The sequence below is a fragment of the Schistocerca gregaria genome, chromosome 1 (genome assembly GCF_023897955.1).
Source record: "Schistocerca gregaria isolate iqSchGreg1 chromosome 1, iqSchGreg1.2, whole genome shotgun sequence".
NCBI classification, from domain to species: Eukaryota; Metazoa; Arthropoda; class Insecta; order Orthoptera; family Acrididae; genus Schistocerca; species Schistocerca gregaria.
Genome location: NC_064920.1, coordinates 932,092,688 through 932,116,162, shown reverse-complemented (window position 1 = coordinate 932,116,162; position 23,475 = coordinate 932,092,688). Strand labels below are relative to the sequence as shown.

General features: G+C 43.3%; 1 protein-coding gene across 2 annotated transcripts in view; it reads right to left on the bottom strand.

The window, feature by feature from the left end:
• The window catches only part of LOC126275269 (discoidin domain-containing receptor 2-like), a 741,207-nt gene that overhangs the window by 37,878 nt on the left and 679,854 nt on the right, over positions 1-23,475 (bottom strand). For both annotated transcript variants that reach the window (XM_049977182.1, XM_049977183.1), the window contains exons 11-12: positions 10,485-10,632; positions 3,734-3,885 (exon numbers count right to left, since the gene is read on the bottom strand). In XM_049977182.1, the coding sequence (XP_049833139.1) occupies positions 3,734-3,885; positions 10,485-10,632 (300 nt within the window). The remainder of the gene's footprint in view (positions 1-3,733; positions 3,886-10,484; positions 10,633-23,475) is intronic.

Sequence of the window (23,475 nt, the reverse complement as noted above, 5' to 3'; positions counted from 1 at the left end):
GGAGAAAATCTCCCACCCCAGCTGGGAATCGAAGCCAGGCGCCCATGTGTGGCATTCCAACGCGCTGACCATTCAGCTATTGGGGCGGACGTTTAATACAAGATCACAAACGAGGAAAAGCTTGTAATTCTCTGAAATGTGGGAAAATGAATGACTGGTAATGTCGGTAGGGAAGTTATTTTCAGTAACTATGAGCTAATGGTGATGAATGTATTGTCGGTAACTACGCCTTCACTAGACGTCAGAAGTCCGCGACAACAGAGCTGCGGATTTGCCAGCACTATAAGAGCGAGGGTGCTGCTAGCGCAGCAACACCACGGCAGCGTGGTCCGGAGCCAATGTGGGAGGCTGCTGTGTACATCAGGCAGAATGTCGAGTATTACAGACAGAAGGATGGTGACCAACAGAAGCGAGAGAGGAAGTCAAACAGTAAGCGTTGGGTAGCCGTTGACTGTCGGGTGGTCGCGAAGGAGCAGGCGCACTTTGACAGAACCAAGTGTGGTACGTCTGGAGTGGTTTCAATAAGGTAGAATGTGCAGCGCGCCGGCTGGAATGTGAGGACTGGAGTTGGACTTGAGCTGTGTATTCTTGTGTGTGTGTGTTTTGGAAGTAGCTCTCTCCAGTCTCCGTTCCTTGTTGCGAATGTTGTCAACCTGCCTGTGGCACAAACGGTGAGGTATTTACATATAGTAGAGGGCAGAACTGTATAGTGGGCGTATACAATCGCTCCGGATTGGATGTCACTGATAATATTAATTAACACTGCTCTTAAATACTTATGAGGCGGATGCTAAGCAGAAGCTTTAAGTTGAATCGTAAATTTATGTGACGCTGATCAGTGAATGAAACTGGCCGCGCTCTGATAACCTCGTCAGGGCCGCGGGCTCTGTTAACTGATATTGATCTTCTTGTGTATTCTAACGGCTAATTTTATGACTGTTTTCATTTTCATTCACTGTAATAATATATTTTCTGGTTCTAATATTTCAAGTGTTGCTGAATATTACATAATTTGTAGAGTGGGTTCTTTTTTTTTAATAATGTAAATTCATTACCTGACTTTAATATTCTTATTTATTGTTGCTTTTACTCTTTGGAATTGCGCAATCAGCGTGAGTTTGAATTATTCTTTAATGCCTTGGGCATTTGGAATTTTTCAGGATGCGTTATCTTGTAAATAAATTGTTGTGGTTGTTTTGCTTATCAAGGTGACTGCACCACAATGAAAAACATTTAATGAACTTTTGTAAACTGAAATTTTATGTGATTAGCAAATAAATGCCAGAGATTGAAAATATCAGTTCAGTTGTAAAGTTCTTTTACTATCACACGAGCAGTTTCGGGCTCTTATAACCCCATCGCCAAGTGGCGCAACTTGGTGCTGTGGCCCCGAACTTCGCAGTGGATGTGTACTAGGCGTGGTGTGCTACCTATGAGAGCAGAACGGGGACTCCCACAGCACAAAGTTACGACACCTGAGGATGGGCTTATAAGAGCCCGAAACCGCTCGTGTAATAATAAAAGAACTTTACCACTAAAGTGGTATTTTCAACCTCTCCTATAATGCTCAGTTACGGATATTCCTCCAACAGGATTGTTTGTAGCAAATAAATGGTCAAATTCATAGGTTCGCACACTGCTCAGCCCAGTGTTATCACTCTCACTACCACCATCACTGTGGGTATTATTATGACTATAACGATATGGTAAAGGCGATGGTAGTGTGATGCTAGGTTGCTCAGTACTGAATTGCAGCAATATGACCACTAAGCTATTAAAATCAGAAGAACTTTTTACACAGTAGAATCCTTTAAGGCGTATCCCACCTTCCATCAATTAACTTGCAGGTAACAATTATGACAACTTCTTGTTCTCTCTACAATAGGGTAGCTTGATTAGGGTCAGAGAAAAGCAGTTTCGAGGAGACTGGTCTTGACTATATCGTGCACTCCTGTGGCGGGCCCAGTGCGAAACGCAGATTTCCGGGAATTCTACAGTGCAAGTTGAGAACTTTTAGCATACACGTTGCAGATGTCCTGTGGGTAACAGTGCACATACTACAACTTACGTAATGACTAAGTGAAAGTCACGTAGGTAGGAGACCCGAAGAGGAAATAAAGGTGTATCATACGACGCGATAGCCAAGTAGAATTAAACACAGAACACATCCGGTGCAGCATGTTTCGGAATGAAATTTCCAAGAGAACATCTGAAAGAGAAACTCAGAACGTCACACCAAATATGGTCTATCTTTCCTAACTGGGAAGGGAAAGTAGTCGTATTGTGCTGCCACATAGCAACGTATTCTCTGTTTATCAGCGCGGTACATGCCGCTCATGTGGCCTAATACACTGACGGAAAAAATATCGCAACACCAAGAAGGTATTATGCGACACAAACTAAAGTTGGTAGGCGTGTTTTCAGATCTGAAACATGATTTCTATTCAAATTTCGGCCAGTGGCGTAGTTAAGGCAACAAAACGCCATAATCAACACCTCTCTGAGTTTGGACGAGGTCATGTAATAGGGCTACGAGGAACTGGATGTTCCTTCTGCGGTACTGCAGGAGGACTTGGCAGGAATAGATCCACGGTACATAACTGCTGGCAGCGATGGACACAGGAATGTATGGTCGCGAGAAGTCCGTGTTCCGGACGGCCACGTGGCACTATCGACACGGAAGACCGTCGTGAGCGGAGTATGGCTCTGGCCTAATCGCACTGCATCTGCAGGAACAATGTGTGCAGCTGTTGGCACTGTAGTGACACAAAGAACTGTTTCAAATCGGTTAATTCAAGGACAGCTTCGAATCAGACGCACTATAGCGTACATTCAACTGAATCCAATCCGCCGCCGTGTGTGGCTTCAGTGGTGTGAAGCGAGAAGGTATTGGAATACCGGGGAGAGGGAGGTCTGTTGTGTTTACTGACGAAAACTGGACTGCCTCAGTGCCAATGATGGCCGAGTGTTGGTTAGAAGGAGGCCAATTGAGCGCCTCCCACCAACGTGTCTGCGTGCTGGACACACCGGACCTACACCTGGTCCGGGGTGCAATTTCGTATGACATCAGGAACACTCTCAGTTATTCAACGCGCCCTGACTGCAAATGTTTACTTCCGTCCAGTAATTGAACCTGTTGTACTGCCATTCATGAATAACCCTCCAGGGGATAGTTTCCAATAGGGTAGCGCTCGCCCATATACCGCTGTTGTAAACTACCATTCTCCACAGAGTGTCCAAACGTTACCTTGGCCTGCTCGATAGCCAGATCTCTCTGAAATCGAGCACATGTGGGGCATCATCGGACAACAACTCCAGCGTCATCCACAATCAGCATTAACTGCTGCTGTATTGTCCGACAAAGTACAACACGCATGGAACTCCATTCCAAAAGCTGACATGCAGTACCAGTAGTGGACAATGCATGCACGTCTGTATTCTAGCACTCAACACTCTGGCGGTTTCACTGGTTACTAATGTACCAGCATTCCGTATTGAAACTAGCTTATTTCACGCTCACATTTCTCTGTGATGTTGGAAAATCAATCACTTAAATACACGACCTAGACACATGTTGTCCCGAAATTTCATTACTCTGCATTAATTATTTTGCGATTTTTCCGCCAGTGCACATACAAGCTGATGTAGCTACTGTTACGATTTCTACATAATTGTCAGAAGGGTTACTTGAACCTCGAAAAACAGTTGCCTTCGATGGCAGCATGTACGTTACCTTGCATATTTCGGTGGCGGCGTAGTACTGCTCCGGTGGCGGAGGCACGGGCGGCGGCTCTGAGCCGGCGAAGGGCGGCGGGCGTCGCGCCGGCGGCGGCGTCTGCCTCACCAGCGGCACTGCGTACTCGCGCGACACCACGTCCGGAACACCTGTGCAACACAGCGACACCCCCACCGTCACGCGCGCTCGCTGCTGGACACCACTTGCAGGAAACGCGTGCTGCACGTGGGCACAGAGAGCGAGAGTGACGCCTCGAACGATCTCGCTCGTCATTAACCTGATGACGTGAACTGACGTCACATGTAAACATTTCACTGTACCATAAGGCGCTACCTCAATTCGAACTTGAGTTGCTTCTAACAGCATGTCCCTTTATTGTTACAGGCTTTGAAAGTAGCGAGAATATCAAATACTCTATGCTACTTTTCGAGACACGAGACCTAAACGAAAGTCGTTTTCCAATTCGTTACTTTCTGTCTTGTTGTTTACCACATTTCATGCTGAAGATGGGCATACAAGGCAAGTAACATACTACAAGGGGTGTCCAGTAAGTAATACAACACTTTTTTTTTTCGAAAGCAGACCCGTTTTAGTCAGGGCCCGTTACACCGTAGTATTCCTCACCCTTGCAGCTACAAACCGCTATTGTTTTACATCTCCTTTCAAGGCTACGGTTTTACGCCGCCTTATTGTGAGTGTTTATATGCCTGAAAAGAACACTACACTGATCGACACCACAGCTGACGTCTTCCTGCATCAATGACGTCGTCATCCACGCAATGCTTCCCTCAGAGTGCATCCTCCATGGTGTCAAATAGGTTGTCCGTCGTTACTCTTTATCGTCGCTATTTGGTGGCGAAGAACCCACATGTTTGCATGTGACGTCAGTTATGTATCATCAGGTTTGTAGCGGGCATACACTTTTGAAGACCCCAAGTGCTAGACGAGTGTGTCAGCAGATCCAAAAGAGAAGTCGAGTTGAGCGTCGATTACATCGAATGAGAGTGTCCGCAAGTTCCTATATTACAGGAGTCACATCTATATGCGGCCGGCCGGCATGCAACCAGTCGGACAGGTTTGCGTAACCTTGTTGCGATGACGACTCACCGTGATCTTTTTTCAATGGCAGCTCTCCGTAGACACTCTGCACGTGTCTATGAGTATCTGCGATGCTCTGGTTTCCGCCAAAAGAAGCTGCTTGAATCACACTTCCGTTACAAAAGCCATTTCGAAGCCTACTTGTAGCGCCGCCACGAATGAAAAGTTCATGAAACTATACGGATGGAAGTTCCACGACTGAAATTTGGCGAAAATATGTATTACATTACTTACTAACATCCCATTGTATAAGAGATCGTGTACTGGGAAGGCAGAAAGATTGTATTCCATTTTTGTCTAGAGTCTAGAATGGCGAAAGCAATACTAAAAATTTAGAATAGACTGCAGCCTTAGCAAGGATCCGTTAATCGTGCGCATATGGACACTGAACCGAGTACACTTTGCTTATTTGGTGTTGGAGAAGACAGACCATCATAAGTGTCAACTCTCACCATTTCACCACCAATCGCTATCCATACGTATCCTCTTAATGAACCTGTCATCAAGCCATATGATATCAGCAAGGTACAGAGCTGCTGAAGTGCGTTGTGATGCAGAAAAAGGCAATGCACATGAGTCTCAAGCAGAAGTTTTCAGTTCAACTTCCCTTAATTTCAGTTATTAATTTCACACTTAGAAAATAAAGGTGTAAGACAGCACTGGTGAATGTATTACATCGTGCACCAAATGGAGACCAGCTGATGTTTGTAATCTGTTAGCAATAGCCTGGCAGCAGCAGTTTTCAGTTCAACTTTCCTTAATTTCAGTTATGAATTTCACACTTAGAAAAGAAAGGTGTAAAACAGCACTGGTGAATGTTTTACATCGTGCACCAAATGGAGACCAGCTGATGTTTGTAATCTGTTAGTAATAGCCTGGCACTCCTGCAGAGAATCACCTCATTCCTTACTTTATCAGTCCACCTAATTTTCAACACTCTTCTATACCACTACATCTCAAATGCTCCAGTTATCTTCTGTTTCGGTTTTCCCACAGTCCATGTTTCACTACGATACAACGTTCGGCTCCAGACGTTCAATCTCAAGTAATTTCTTCCTCAAATTAGAGCCTATGTTTGATACTACTAGACTTCTCTTGGCCAGAAATGCCTTTTTTCCCAGTTTAATTTGATGTCGTCCTTGCTCCGTCCGTCATGGATTATTTTGCTGCCTAGGTAGAAGAATAACTTAACTTCGTCTATTTCGTGATGATCAATACTGATGTTACGTTCTCGCTGTTCTCATTTCTGCTAATTCTCATTTCTTCCGTTTTCCTTCGATTTACTCTTAATCCATATTCTGTACTCATAATACTCTACATTACATTCCGCAAATCCAATAATTCCTGTCATCTGCGAATCTTATCATTAATATGCTTTCGCCTTGAATTTTGATTCCACTCTTGAACCTTCCTTTTACTTCCATCATTGCTTTTTCGATTCATCCAGCGTGTCAATTATTTAACTATATGGAAAAAAATGTAAATTAGTTACAAACTACAGAGGGCACACGCTGTATTCAACATGTAAACGTCACTACATATATTCGGATTTAGGTTCTGACATCTTCTATATGCCTGCCATCATTGGCGTTGATATGGCGCAGACGAATAGCGAAATTCTACATGACTCGGTGAAGTGTCCTAACATCGATGCTGTCGATGACCTCCTGAATTGCTGTTTTCACCTCAGCAGTGGTTTTGGGACTATTGATGTACACCTTGTTTTTAGATATAGCCCCACAAAAAGGAGTAGATTGTGTTCAGATCTGGAGAATATGGCGGCCAATGAAGGCTCATGGCAGTGGACTGTGGGTACCCCAGACCCAGAACGTGGTTCCCAAAGTTCTGCTCCAGGACATCAAATACTCTGCAGCTTCGATGGGGTCGAGCTCCGTCTTGCATGAACCACATTTTGCCGAAGCTACCGTACGATAGTCACCGTGACATCACGGAATACCGGTGACAGGACATTGCACACCACGTAGTAATTCGTAGAGGGTGACGAGATTTCTCTATTTCAAAAAGTGGATTACCAGTCCCCAAAATGCGCTAATTTTGCTTATAGACAAACCCATCAAAATGAAAATGGTCGACAACAACAAAGCACTTGGGCATGCGCATACTAATTCCCGTTATGTTCTGATGCAAACCGATCAGAAATCAAGACAATTTTATTTCATACAGTCGACTGAACAGTATGGGCGAAAGACTGCGCCCTTATCTTACTACGTTTTTAATCCTAGACCTTCGTTCTCGGTCTTCAACTATTATTGTTCCCTCTTGGCTTTTGCACATATTGTATGTTGCGCTTCTCTCCCTATAGCTTACGGCTATTTGCCTCACAATTTCGAACACATTGCATCATTTAACTTTGTGGAACGCTTTTTCCAAGTCGACAAATCCTAATAACTTGTGTTTATTTTTCTTTGGACTTGCTTCTGTTATGATCCAAACCGTCAGAACTGATTCTGTGATGTCGTTACCTTTCCTAAAGCCTAACTGACATTCATATATCAGATCCTCTATTTTCTTTCCCATTCTTTTATGAATTATTCTTGTCAGAAGCTTGGATGCAAGAGCTGTTAAGTTGATCGTACGATTATTCTCGCTATTTTCACCCCTGTCGGCTCCCGCAATCTCTGAAATAGTGTGGATGATGTTTTTCAGAAAGTCAGATTGTATATCGCCAGAATCATACTTTCTACATACCAATTTGAATAGTCGTTGTCTTGCTCCTTCTCCCAACGATTTTACAAAATTTGATGGAATGTTATCGATCCCTTCCACCTTGTTTTGACTTAAATCTTCCAAAGCTCTTTTAAATTCTGATATTAGTACTGGATCCCCTGTGTCTTCCATAGAGACTCCTTTTCTTTCTTTCAAAAAATCACCAGACTAGTCTTCTTCCTCATTGAATCCATCAATGTACTTCTTCCATCTATCCGCTCTGTCTTCTGCATTTAACACTGGAACTCACTTTACATCCTTAATATCATCGCTCTTGCTTTTAATTCCACTAAACGTTATTTTGACCTTTCTATATGCTGAGTCATTCCTTCCGACAAATCATTTCTTTTTATAATTCTTCAAATTTCTCATGCAACCGTTTCGTCTTAGCTTTTCTTCACTTCCTGTATGTTTCATTCCTGCCGGCCGGAGTGCCCGAGCGGTTATAGGCGCTACAGTCTGGAGCCGCGCGACCGCTACGGTCGCAGGTTCGAATCCTGCCTCGGGCATGGATGTGTGTGATGCCCTTAGGTTAGTTAGGTTTAAGTAGTTCTAAGTTCTAGGGGATTGATGACCACTGCTGTTAAGTCCCATAGTGCTCACAGCCATTTTTTTGTTTCATTCCTAAGTGTCTTACAAAAAATTCGGGAATTTCTCTGAACATTTTTGGAATTCCTTTCATCGATCAACGGTTTTTTTTCGCAGATACCTTCTTTGTACCGACTGTTTTCTTTCCAACTTCTGTGACTGCACTTTCCAGAGATGTCCATTGTTATTCAGATCGACTGCCTACTGAGATGTTCCTTGTCGCGTTATCTACCGGGTAACTTTTCGTTCCTTAATACTCACGCATCATACTCCTTTGCGCATTGATTCTTAAACATCAGCCTATTATTCATCACTCATTTCGGAATCTCTGCCCGACCATTATGTAATCTAACTGAAAACTTACTTTATAGCCGGGCCTTTTCCAAATGTATCTCCTCCTCTTGCAATTTTTGAACAGAGTATTCGCTATTACCACCCATTTATTGCGTAACACAGTTAGTCATTCTCTTCTCCTGTTCCTAATAACAAACACGTACTTTTCCGTTACCCTTTCTTCTTCTCCTTCTTATACAACCTCATTGCAATTCCTCGTGACTATTAGATTTTCATTTCCTTTTACGTACTGAATTACTCGTTCAACACCCTCAAAACTTTCCCTATCTCATCATCTTCAAGTGGAGACGTTGGCACGTATACCTAAAGTATTGCTGTCGATGTTGGTTTGTTGTCGATTCTGATGAGAATGACCCTTTTCGTGAACTGTTCTCAATAACTCACTATCTGCCCTGCGTTCCTATTCACAACGAATCCCACTCTTGTTACACATTTTTTTGCTGCTGTTGATATTACCTCATATTCATCTGACCAGAAAACCTTGCCTTCCTTCAATTTCTTTTTATTTACACCCATTATATGCAGGTTGGGTCTTAGCATTTAGCTTTTCAGATTTTTGAACTTCCGTACCGTGTTCAAGCTTCTGACAATCCGTGCGTCGACTCGTAGAACGTTATCGTATAGTCGGTTATCCAGTCTTTTTCTCATGGACACCAATCCTTTGGCAGTCTTCTCCCGGAGATCCGAATGGGGAAGTAGTCCTGAATCTTTTGCCAACGGAGAAATCACTATGATACTTTTTCACTTGCGTGCTACCACCAAGAAATTAAAGTCACGACTCTTCCACAAGCTCATCGCCATAAAAATGCAGACGAACTTCTCTTTCATGACAAAGAAAGGCGTCAAAATGTCTGCGCACTCCAGAGGAACTCAAAAAATTCTTTTGAGTGTCCTTCCTCATCCATCCTACAGCCCACAGCCCGGATCTTGCACCTTCCACCTTGCATCGATTTGGTCCACTGAAGGGTACATTTCGCGGGAAGCAGTACGTGGATGATGATATAGCTATAAATATAGCAAGACCTTGGCTCTGACTTCCACTAATATATTGATACCATGCGGGCGTACGGACCTTCCCAGTGAGGTAGCGTAAGGCCGCTGCACAGAAAGGTGACTATGTTATGTAGCCAAAACCGTGAGGAATAATATGGTGTACTGGAAACTTGTATAAAACCAAACTGCTTTCAGAAAATGTATGTGTTGCAGTACTTATTGAACACACCTCGCATTATCTGCAAAGAGATCGCGTTTGATTCCTCTTGACAGATAATTAATAAATAATATCTCAAAGGTTGCAACAGAGAGCTTAGATGTGGTGTACTGCATTTGAGTGCTAAGCCCCATTCAGATTGTGCAAATACAACGTTTTAGGCGCCCAACAGGATCAAATACACATCCAGTTAGTACAATATGTTGTGTTAGCCTGACTTTGAAGACAGTGCCGAAAGTAGAAACTGACTGTAAGCATAAACATAAGTGCTTTACTTACTGAACGTCCATTGTAGCTCATACCTGGTGGGATGCTATTTCAGTACCTTAGCAGATTGCGGCACTGAAGGGTAATGTATCGAGAAACTCACTAGGTGCTCTTCGCTCACTGGATGTCAACACCGTATCTCTAGTCCTGGTCCAATGAAGTTGAAAGCTCATGAGAGCAGATTACTGATGCTAGACTTAACTAGTTTGGTGAAACAGTAGGTAGTGATGTTGATAAATTCTTACTTAAATGGATACAAGGTATTTGTATGAGATACGCTAGAATAGTGGAAGTGAGGCACGGCAGTAGCAGCATGTTTCTAACGTATTTAAAGCTAAGTGTTTACGCTCACGTTATTTATAAAGACTTCTCCTTCTGATCCCAGGAATACCCACTCCAAGCCCGATTCGTTATTAATGTGCCAACTTCTACAGGCTGCGGACGTAAAAGTATAATGAGCACACACTGTTGCAAGGCAACCATGTTGCCGGACGAGGTACGCACCCGTGTTGTAGGGCGCGCCGTTGAGCGGCAACGGCTGGCCGTACAGTGGCTGCTGGTAGTGCGTCGGCGCTGGCGGCTCGGGGTCGTCCAGGGACAGCTGCCCGTACACCCTCCCGTTGGCCGCAACGTTGACGCGCATTTGCAGCTCCTGTGAACAACAACAGCTTACGAAATAATGATTTCAGGCTCTCCAAGCGTATGACACTTTTGAAATTTTCTAGGGTATTCGTTCGGCCCCGCTGTTGAAGCGGCTGGGGACCCCAGTTGTGGTGGTCAGCCCCTGTACCGTCACAACGGGAGCAGGGACTCTGCTGATACAGCGGTGGTGGCTCACTAAGGACCACAACTCGCATTGCGGTCGCGCCCTTTACCTACCATATCGCCAGCGGAGCCGCGATAGTGTAGAGGGCACCCAGGCTCGACAGCGAGAGTGAGGAGATGCACATTATCCGATAAAAAAATATCCGGACACCTATTCTTTGAGATCAGTGTGGGTTGTTTCCACTCTTCGCCCTTCGACGGTTTGAACTCTGCTACGGAAACTTTCAACGAAGTGTCTGTCTTTGGATGAATGTGAGACCATTCTTCCTCAAGAATCGGAACCAGTAGTGATGTCAGCGTTCCAACCAACCACAAAGGTATTTTAGTGGGTCAGGTTACGACTCGGGGCGGGCCAGTCCATTTCACGAATTTTCTGTCCACAAACCTGGAAAATTAACAAAATAAATAAACGAAGACTTCTTGCATTGGAAATGGATCACTGGAGGAGGAGCAGTGGAAGGAAAATGGAAGTTGTTAAAGCTATAATTGACACAGTTCATACAAAAACGGCTTTTTTATATTGAGATCTTGAAAAGATGGTTAGCACACTCTGGCCCAAACGAGTATGGCACTGGATAGCATCTGGATGATGAAGAAGAGACCATCACGAAAGTGGAAACGGGAAGTAGATGAAGCAATGAAAATTAAACATCTACAATGAAATGCAATGATCGTATGGCATTGTTGGCCGGGAGGTCCCGATTCGGGGAAGTTCGGCCGCCAAGTGCTAGTCTTATTTCAGTCGGTGCCACTTTGGGCGACTTGCGGCCCATGATGAGGGTGAAATGATGATAAGGACAACGTAACACCCAGTCCAAGAGGGGAGAAAATCTCCAACCCTGCCGGAAGTCGAACCCGCGCTCGCAGCATAGAGGGCAAGCGTCTTACCACCCGGTTAAGCAGGCGGACGTATCCACAATAGGTAGATTAGACGGAGAAAAAGCAATGGAAAACGGCAAGCGAGAAACAGTGACATCTGTATTAATCACGTATCTATTTTTGTTGTCCACAAACAATTGTCTCTCAAATGTTATTTTATGGCAGTGCACATTGTCATGATGAATCAAACAGCGTCTTCCAATTGTTCCTCTTCCTTACTCAATGCACAATACTGTAAAACTTAGAATTTCCTAACCACTAAAAAGTCTCCATACTGCAACAACGCCTCCTCCGTACTTAACTGTTGACAGGTAACATTCTGCAGCAAGTCGCCATATCCAAACCCTTTTCATCCCAGTGTCACAAGATACAGCGTGATTCATTACGCGAAATCATCCGTTTCCACTGATTCACTGTCTCGTGGCGTCACTCTTTACTACGTCTAAAGCTTTTCTCAGCAACGAGTAAAGAAATGTGTGACTTAGAAAGAGCTGCTCGACAAGTGTGTACCATTCTTTTTATTTCCGTACGTAAGGCCCCCGTACTAACTCAGCTACTGGAAGCACTCTGGAACTCACAGGTGATTCCTTCTGCTAATTTCGTGCGTTTTTCACAACCAATCGTGACGGTCCCTGTCCATTAGTAGATGAGGTCATCCTGGTCTTTTTTAACCATAGTTGTTACTTCGCGTTTCCCCTTCACAATCACATCAACAGACGACTTGGTCAGCTTTAGGAGTGTTAAAATGTCCCTGGTGGCTTTGTTACTCAGTTGACATCCAATGAATAGACCACATTCGAGGTCACTGAGCTCTACTGACTTGACCATTTTGCTGTCACCCCTTCTCTACTGTTAAAGACATTTCCCACATCTTTATGCATTGAGGGTCCGTCTCTGATGACATCTACTGGTTAATTCCGCATTACCTAGGTGTGTCCGAATACCTGATAAGATAGTGTGTGAGACTGCGGCCAGTGGAATGTAGTTATCAAGAACGACAAGCAGCTTGTCAAAATTTGCCAGTTCAGACTAAACACACACTTTTCTCGAAGTATAGAAAATCTTTTCCAGTGAGGCGGATGAACAACCCTACGGGGATATCTGAGCCACCAATGCCATAAACTTTACTGTAGCGTAGACACCGAGAGTGAAAGTTTCGTCTTTTTCAGTGAGACAGTTTGGTGTTATGAGAGGTTTGGAGCCCAGAAAATGTTGGAAACCTGCAGTTAATGACTTTTTTTCTCCAAAACGATCGTAACTGATTTTGATAATGAAATAAATAATTGCACTAATAAAAATGATACATCAGATCACACATTAATACACATCGCTGTTACTTAATTATTAGTTTTGGACGAGGAACAAAGGCCAATGACCAAGAGAAATGTAAACTTGAAAGACCTTTTGAGTGGAATAGAAGGGATAACCAATATCAAGGCCAAAGTAGTCTCAAACAATAAAAGGAGAATGTTTACTGTAACAGTTTAATTCAGTTAATGTAACAACTGTGACTGACGCAATGGTAGATAAAGTGAACAACTTCTGGAGACGAGGGAAGATTACATTAGATGACAGAAGCTAAATGCTGACATAAATCGGAACGGGAGGCAACACTTTCTTCAAAGAAACAATCTACTGCTGTCAAATTTTGTCTCTTACGAAGAGTTTCTTAATGGAAACGTCTCCCTAGAAAAATGGTAAAGTTATATGGACGGAGTACGATGCAAATATGTGCTTACAAAATAAGCTAAAATTGAAATGTTCGGTCAGCCATCACTAAAAGAAAGCATAGAAAGATTCATCCTCTATTATAGGAAAGTTAACTTGGCATCGAAAAAGCAGGAGAGTGGAGAAACCAGAAGGGCCAAATAATGACTAGAACAATGAAAGAGTTAACACATGAAACGAAGATATGATAAAAATTTCGCTGGATATCCTTGAATATCCATCCAGTGTATTGGAACGCTTTCGATCAATCAACTATTCATACAACATCATCAAAAATCTTTAAGATACTGATCTTCATTGTCCTTTTAGCCCATTTCTTCGTCATGTGCTACGAAATCATTTTTCCACTTTCCCAGTGAAAAGAAAGGGTAAAATACATGCACAAGTAATTGAAGACAGGAGTCACGCAAGTATAAAACGTTAATTACCTGTCAATGCAACATATAATATAGCGACTGTTACTAGCTTCTGAAGTTTGACAAGGCAGTCGTAATATTACGTATATACACTGTTTGCACCTACAGAGGTCAACAAAGAAGCTCTTATGGTGTACACTGTATGAGATAAAAACGGAATCTATCAAATGAAAGCAGCATCCAGCAACAGTAGATGAGGTGAAAATTAGAATGGCGTGAAATATTGGGGATAACATACAAAGCGCGACAGCAGCATGTACACTGCCTGTTAAATAAGCGAAGCACGCAACAAAAAAATGGTCGGGTGTCAATGAAACGTCCTACAAGAATGCACCATCAACGGGTGTATAAATGACTAGCGAACCCAGAAATGCTTTGCAATTGCTAAAAATATATGGAAATTGGGTATACGTTCTAATCTCCTCCTCCCCCCCCCCCCCTCCCACCCACCTGCTCCCAGTCTCTCTGTCTATCACTTTCTCTCACACTCTCTTCGTCCATCTCTTCCTCCCCCTCCTCTCTTTGTCTGTCTACTACTACATCCCACTTTCTATGTTGTTCGCCCAACCCTCTTCGTCTATTTTTTCCTCTCCATTCTCTGACCTTCAACCTCGTTCATTTTTGTTGCCAACGAGACCTTGATGGGAACTGGAGTCGCTTAAACTGAATGCGTAAATCAGTTAGGATCACTAGTAGACTAGTGTACGGGATATAAGAGACATCTCCTGTTGCTGGATCTGTGAAGAAAATAGTTCCTGTGACAATAATTGCGATAAAACAATTCTCTCCCGTTAGCTGAGTGCTCAGCGCGGTGGAATGCCACGCAAAGGGGCCCGGGTTCCATTTACCAGCTTGGGCAGGAGAATATTTCCGCTCAGGGACTGGGTGTCGTGTTGTTCTCATCAGCATTTCATATCCATCTGCGACGCGCAAGTCGAGTGCGATAAGTACTTGCTCTCAGCGGCCGAACTTCCCCGAATGGGGGACTCTCGGCCCACATTGCCGCACGCTCATTTCCATTTTCCATTTGGATAAAACAAAATGCCACAATGTTGTGTACCAACTTCTGTTTGAAACTGTTTACAAGGAGAAGGAATATAATCGGAGAAATATTTTGTCGATTAATTTAAAGATACTGCTATCGTAGTTACAACTGACTTCGAAAAAGAAAATGAAACCATACGTTAACGAATCTCAGTATTTACGTTCTCACAGGCGGTTGTAATTGAAACTCTGTATATTAAAGTTTTGAAAAACAGACTGCCCACGCATGTGCTGTTGGTGAAGTTTGTAATATCGGTTCCATGGGAGCGTGCAAGAGATAAATCCCTGCAGCCGCTTTATCCTCTGTGCCCTCGGTGACTCAGATGGACAGAGCGTCTGCCATGTAAGCAGGAGATCCCGGGATCGAGCCGTGGTCGGGGCACAGATTTTCACTGTCCCCGTTGAAGTATATCAACGCCTGTCGACAGCTTAGGGTCCTGATTTCATTATCATTTCATTCTAAGAGATTTGCATGGCCACCGATGGTATCTGTTCTTTCTGACATGTCCGAAAGAACAGATACCATCTTCACATTACTTTCCTTGTCGTTCCGCATCATAGCTCCGTGACTTGCAGCAGCCGGACTATGGAATTACCGCCCAATCATAGATTGCCGTCAACACAATGCATATGGCTACGTATAGAGTTGTGTCGTAATTGGAAAGTCGGGACTAGTAAGGAACAGCATCGCACAGTATTCGACGTAAAATCGTAATTCTGCACTACTGCGGACATCCATCGTCAGCGAGTACGGCGACAACATGGGGAGGAGTCCCAAAGCGTCATTGTTTTTGAGAGGGATAACGATGTTACTCCCAGCGCCATGGAGTGGGAAGTTATTAGGTGTGTAAATGATTACGGCTGGTAGTAACTGCGGGAACTCGGACGAACGGTACGTCAAGAATATCCTGCGTCCTCATCCCACCTCTTATGCGACAGTATCGTTCTGCCGTTTTCCACCTACGTCCTCATGTGTTACGTCCCTCGTGACAGTATCGCGGTGCCGTTTTCCAAAAGGACGGTGCTCGTTCACACACGGCACTTATCTCTATGAAGTGACTGCGCCATATTGTGCTAGTCCTGTGGCCAGTAAGATCCCAAGATGTCTTACCGATAGAACGTGAGTAGGACCAGCTGTGATCCCAATGTAGTCCAAGTGCCAATATTCGGGATATAATTGACCAGTTATAACAACTGTGGCCATCTTAACTCAGGAGACGATGCTAAGGCTTTATGACACCCTTTCCAACTCAATCAGTGTCTGCATCCAGTCCAGAGTGGCTGAAACGTCTTATCGAGAAATGGACTCGGACAGCCCAATTTCTTGTAAATTTTATTGGGTGTGTTAATCGCTGAACCAGCATTCTTTCAACTTATGAAATTTAATTTCGTTTCCTGCTCCCTCCACTGTGTTTCCTTTTCTTTCAGGCAGTGTAAGATTAATTCTATTTCTCTATGATGATGATCACTATGACTACAACAATGCTGAGTGAGGTAGTAAAGATGATGTTAGTTGTTACTTTCCCCGACCTTTTCCTCAATGATTAATTATAATCGAAACATTGCTTTAAACACCCAGAGCCGTTGTAACATTCATTTCCGTCTTATGGCTCATTATTTTACATCGTCAGATACTAAAGACAATTCTTAAATCGGTCGCTGATTACTGTCAGTGAAACAATGTTCACTTACAACGGATGCCTTCCTGGCATCGAAACACCAAGAAGGATATGTGTGACACAAAAGAAAGTAGATGTGTTTCTACATCTGAAAGATGATGTCTATTCAAATATCGCATAAGAGTGGTGCCAGGAGCACCACAATGAGGATACAAATCTGGTTCGCTTTAAATACGCGCCGTAACAGTCGTGAGAGTTAGTTACTTTGGAGACTGGCCGTGGTGAGTTGATGTTAGCCAAAAATGCCTTTGAGGCGACAAAGATGCTATTATCACCACAACGCCGAGTGAACGAGGTCGTGTAATAGGGCAACGAGGAACTGTATATTCGTTCTGCGGTACGGCAGGAAGCCAAAATGTAGACACTGCCGGCAGCGGTTGTCACGAGAATGCTGGGTCGCAAGAAGACTAACGACAGGAAGGCCATCAAGTTCAGAGTATGGCCCTTGTGCATCGTACTGCATCCGCAGCAGTAGTTTGAAAGGCAGTTATCATCGCAGTGACACAACGAACTGCTACGAATCGTTTACTTCAATGACAGCTACAAGCCAGATGTCTTGCACCGTGCAATCCATTGATCCCAAATCACCGCCTTTTTCGACATCAGGGGCGTCAAATGAGTGCTCATTGGAGGGCAGGAGGGACGGCTCTTGTGTTTTCTAGGAGAAGCTGGTTCTGTCTCGGTGTCATTGATGTTCGTCTGTTGGTCAGACGGAGGCCAGCTGAGGGCCTGCAACCAACCTACGTTTGTGCTACACACACTGGACCCATACCTGGACTTGTCGCCTAGGGCGCAGGTTCTTATGGCAGCGGGAACTCTCTCGTGGTTATCGGATGCGCCCTGACTGTAACATTGTACGTCAATCTGGCGATTGTGCTGCCATTCATGAACAGCAGCCCAGAGAAATGTTTCCAACAAGATAACGCTCACATACATACCGCAGTCCAGGGATTGTTTTCCAACAAGATAACACTCCCATACATACCGGTGTTGCAACCTAACATCCTCTACAGAGAATCAGCTTTTGGTCTTGGCCTGCGCGATCACTAGATCTGTCTCCAATCGAGCACACTGGGGAAATTATCGGACTATGACTCCAGCGCCATCAAGAAACAGCATTAACAGTCCCTGTATTGTCCGACCAAATGCCACAAGCATGTAATTCCATCCCAGAAACTGACATCCTGCTCCTGGTCAACCAATGTAAGCACGTGTGCACGCTGTAAATTCAACATTCCTGTGCTTACATTGGTTACTAGTGTACCAGCACTGGTAATGGCTTACGTTAACCTGTGAACTTGCAAGATTAATCACTTAAAAGTGATAAACAGGCAAATGTAATCCAGAAATTTCGTTACTCTATACTAATTTGTTTTTGATGTAGCAATTTTTTCTGTCAGAGTGATATCAAGGTACAAGTTTCCAGATTTTGCAGCATAGTATTGCATCGATGTCATATTGCTTGGATCGAGAACAGATAATGAAGAAGTTGGTGCGTTTTAGATGTGGTGCTACAGAAAGAAATTTAAAAGTCACTGTGATGGCTCTGAGCACTATGGGACTTACGTGCTGAGGTCATCAGTCCCCTAGAACTTAGAACTACTTAAACTTAACTAACCTAAGAACATCACACACATCCATGCCCGAGGCAGGATTCAAACCTGCAACCGTAGAGGTCGCGCGGTTCCAGACTGTAGTGCCTAAAACCACTCGGCCACTCCTGCCGGCAAAAGTCAATGTGAATATACGGCGTAAATCAGAGGGCTACAAGTAGTGAAAATGAAAATCTAATCAAAATAAACGAAATTGACGTGAAATAGTTCATTTTTCCATTTAAGGGCAATAAGGGGCTTAAATTCATAAGGGCAGACAAGCAATACAAGGTATCAAGAAACATGATTGTGTTAATTTGTCGGGTATGGAAGTATCACGCGAAGACGAGACTAGGATTTGGACGGTATTTAATCAGTTCCAGGAGGGAGACATGTGCAAATATGTTTTACCCGTTCACGAAGAGTTCATTTGTCCTCATTTCGTCTATGAATAGTGAAAAAGTTCTGCAGAATGGTATGAATTCTATGTACTATATAATGTGGGGAAATATGGAAAGTGATAAAAGCACATAACCACAACTACTTCATTCACAATACGAATAATGTTTAGTGTACTGTATGCTTATAAAGGTTAACAAGAATTTAATATATGACATTATGAATACACAACACATTGGCAATAATATTTTAATCAAGTTAACCTTTGAAACCAAACTTCACATGAACATCAAAACGAAACATAATGTCGGGGCAAATATCAAGGCAAATTTTGTACATAGTTCACAATCCTGTATGAGAAGTATTTTCATAACATCGCCGTTTGTAACTGAAGCTGCTGTGGTGCGTCTAAATTAGTCCGCAGCTTTTCTAAGAAGGGGAACTGAAAGCAAGAGATGCCATTGTGGTTAATCTCGCAGAATCGTACTCGATCCCATTCACAGGCGTCAGTAACGCAGTCACATGGTACGCTGATTAACCAGTGCTAATAATGAGGATGTAGATGAACAAGAAGGGTCATAACACTGTCACAAAAATGGAGAAACACCAAATTTCACTGGAAAGAAATATTTTGCCCAACCAAGATTAATACAAAAGAATGTTGTCTTAATATCAGGAGAAAACGGTGTACTAAAACAATTACCACGTGTCACGAAAATATCATTCCGAAATAAGTTACAAAAAATACTTTCTGATATTCTGCTTCAAAACTGCTAAGGAACAGAAACATAATCACAATCAATGGTGGACGACACGAAACTCATTAAATACATAACAGAAGTTGAGTGGTATATTTAAACCAAAATTGGTACAGATTTTAGCGCTTGGGGAAGAAATATAACAGAGACAAGTAACAATAATGTTTGACCCAAGTCAGACTCCCAACAAGAAAGCCGATATCAGACTATAATCCCTCCTTGGTCAGTAATGCGGATTTTGCAACTTTATTCAGGGTGACTACCAAACTGTTGAGGAGGCTTTGGGGGATATTGTCCCACTCCTTTCTGAAGTCGATTTTTAATTCTTATTCTATTCGGGGAGAGGTTGCTCGTTGAGAAACACATCTACCAAGTGCATCACAGGCATGTTCCACAGGGTTTAGGTGCTGGGAGCACGCAGACCATTCCATACGTTTAATATCTTCACTCTTCAGTGCGTCTATCATCTCAGAGGTCCTGTGTGAGCGGACATTGTCGTCTGCAAACGGAAAGTCGGGCTGCACTGTATTCCTAAACAGACGGACATCAAGCAGAATAATCTTTTTGCACTACCAATGTGCTGCATCGGTAGTTCGCGCAAAGATATGCAGCGGTGTCGGCCACTGTGAGTAACTCCTTCCCACACCATAATGTCTAGACCATACCAATGACCTTCATAAACATTCTGTGGTTGTAACGAGTCCCCTTCTCTCTCCACGCTAACTGATGGCTAGAAACACTTGGCCACGGTGATACGGTATTCGTCGCAAAACGTCACTCTGGATCATAGTTGCTGACCCCACAAAACATTCTTCTTGTACCAACGAACCTTTTCTTGGTGGTGGCGTCGATGAATTGGGATGCATATGACAGGCTTCCGAGCACACAAAACAGCCTGATCTAACAGCTGCGAAATTGTTCTGTCAGAGATACGTTTACCGGTAACTGTTGCAAGGTCTGCAGCGATCTGCTAGGAATGTGACGTCTATTCGTTTTCGCCACTGTGGATATATATCGATCCTCTTGCGGTATGGTGGTGCGTCTAAGATCACTCTCATATTCAGCGGAATATTTTAATCGTGAGATGTTACTTTTCAACAACCCCATTTCAATGGCCACATTAGTAACACTTTGACCGCCCTCGCGGCGTCCAGCTGTTCGTCCACGATCCTAAGCGCTGAAATGATGTCTTGCCCACATAATAACGCAATACTTTCAATGTCGCACTAAACAGTTCCACTACAACCTTCGTCAAACATCATACTATATGAACTGTAGAATGCATGCAAAGCGATTGTGCACAGGCTAAGTTGCAGTTAACTCGTCCAGTCCTCTAAATTTCCTTACATTGTAATTGGTCAGCTGTTCCGTAGCAATTGTCGGTTTTTCATTAGCAATTGGCAGTTGTTTCTTAGCAGGTGTCAGCTGTCCCTTAAAAATTTTCAAGTAATGTATGTTGAAACGTGTTTCAGGGTTCGGCAGAGCGAGAAAATGACTTTTTAGGTTGCAGCGTATAGAAATTGTGTCTCTTATGCACGGTACTAGATGTCCTCAACTGAAGAGTCTTTTTGTGTAATATCAGTGTTCGGGATGGTAAGTGGCATTTTTTCAAGAAGATATACTATAATAACCAACAGGCGAACACCATTATATACTTTTTCAGCGGATATGGATAGAAACAAAATGAAGTGTACCTACTGGTAATTGAGACCCGCCATTCCAAAGTTATATCTAGGCTGCGATGCTTTATATATAAAAAAGCAATTTCAGCTTTAAACTAGAATGTAGCAGGACGAAAGGACAGGCTTCGAGACTGCTAGCTTGTTTTCCAGGAAAACAGCAGGCAGCGAGAGCAGCAGCTGTGGCCTCAGCAGTCACTGCGAAACTATTGGCAGGTGGGTTTGATATACGCCATAAGGCAAGCAGCAACGCAATCACTGCAAGTACCCGCAGGTGGCTTTGATAGTCGCTGCAACAAGAGCTGTTAAGCCGAGCCGCCGCTCACATTCGACTTCGGAACTCCGAAAGTGCCTGGCTAACTTTCCTTTCCACTACACATGAAACTAAAGTTACCTTCCTATGTCCTTCAGGAGTACAGTAGTAAAACAACGATGAGTTATAAGGTTCTTTGTGAGCTTTTACTAATGTTATTAAGTCATGTAGTTTACTAATCTTTTCAGTTATTCACGTAATGATTGTTATACCAAACATCATGAACAGCCTTGTGACGAGAAACCCGCTCATGGAACAGGAGGCCGTTTTTTTTTTTTTTTCTTTTTTTTGTCATCCATCTTGTCACTGGTTTGATGCGGTCCGCCACGAATTCCTCTTCCGTGCCAACCTCTTCATCTCAGAGTAACCCTCGAAACCAACGTCCTCAATTATTTGCTGCATGTATTCCAATCTGTCTTCCCATACAGTTTTTCTCTCTACTCCTCTCTTTAGTACAATGGAAGTCATTCCCTGACGTTTTAACAGGGGTCCTATCATCCTTCCCGCTGTCAGTGTTTTCCACATATTCCTGTCCTCGCCGACTCTATGCATAACCGCCTTATCAGTCCACTTAATTTTCAACATTCGCCTGTAGCACTACATCTCACTGCTTTGATTCTCTTCTGTTGCGGTTTTGCCACAGTCCATGTTCCACTACCATAAGATGGTATGGTCAAAACGTACACTGTCAGAAATTTTTTCCTCAAATTAAGAACTATGTTTGATACTAGTAGACCTCATGGCCAGGAATTCCCTTTTTGCCAGCACTAGTCTGCTTCTGATGTCCTCCTTGCTCCGTCCATCATCGTTAAAATTTGCTGCCTAGGTAGCAGAATTGCTCAGCTTTACATAGTTCGTAACCATTAATCCTCATTTCTGCTACTTCTAATTAATTTCGTCTTTTCTTCGATTTATTCTCTATCCGTATTCTGTACTCATTAGACCATTCCAGTCTGCAGAGCATTTAATTTTTCTTCACTTTCACTCATTGATGTCCTTTCACCTAAAGTTTTAATTCCACACTGGAAGCTTTTTTTTATGTTAGAATTACAGATTGAAGAGGCTGGTGAAAAACTACATCCTTGTCTTACGCCCTTTTTAATCTTAACACTTCGTTCTTGGTCGTCCATTCGTGTTATTCCGTCTTGGTTCTTGTTCGTATTGTGTGTTACCCCTCTTTCCCTGTAGCTTATACCTAATTTTCTCATAATTTAGAACATCTTGCATCATTTTACATAGTCGAACGCTTTTTCCAGGTGACAAATCCTATGAATATGTCTTGAATTATCTTTAGTCTTTCTTCCATTATCAGCTACAGAGTGAGAATTGCCTCTCTGGTGGCTTTACCATTCCTATTGTCATCCACTCTGCACTGTGGTCTTGGGCTAGCGTCTTTAATTAGTAATGAAAACGTCCTCGGCCCCAGGTTCGAAACCTGCCAACGCTTCAATTATGATTAATAAACTATTTTAGCGGCCAAATAGTTCCCGGATAAGAAGTCACACTCGTTCTGCCAATGGCCTTGTCAAAGAGGGCGGAGGGCATTCTCTTGTCTTTGGGGTGGGAAACTGCCCCTAAAGGCGGAAGAATCAGCAAATATCAACGGCATCTGGAATCAAAAGGCAACGGAAGCCACTGCATTAATAATACATAACGTGTACCCTCAGGGCATGTGCACTGTAAATGAAAAAGGTTAATGATGATCTCTCCATTTGCAAAAGATTCCGAAATAGTCCCCATACAGATCTCCGGGAGAGGAGTGCCAAAGAGGAGGTAACCACAAGAAAAACATTGAATAAGCAACAAAAGGACAACGTTCTGTAGGTCGGGGGTTGGAATGTGAGAAGTTTATACGTGGTAGGGAAGGTGGAAAATCTGAAAATGAAATTGCAAACGGTCAATGTAGATATAATAGGGGTCAGTAGAGTGAAATGGAAAGAAAACGACGATTTGTGGTCAGATGAGTATAGGGTAATACCAACAGTAGCAGAAAATGGTATAACTGGAGTAGGACTCGTTATGAACAGGAATGAAAAACAGGGAGTATGTTGCTGTGAACAGATCAGTAACAAGGTTATTTTATCAGAATAGACTGCAAACCAACACCGGCAACGATAGTCCAGGACATGCCGAAGTCGCAAGCTGAAGATGAAGAGGTAAAGTGTATAAGGATACTAACAGGG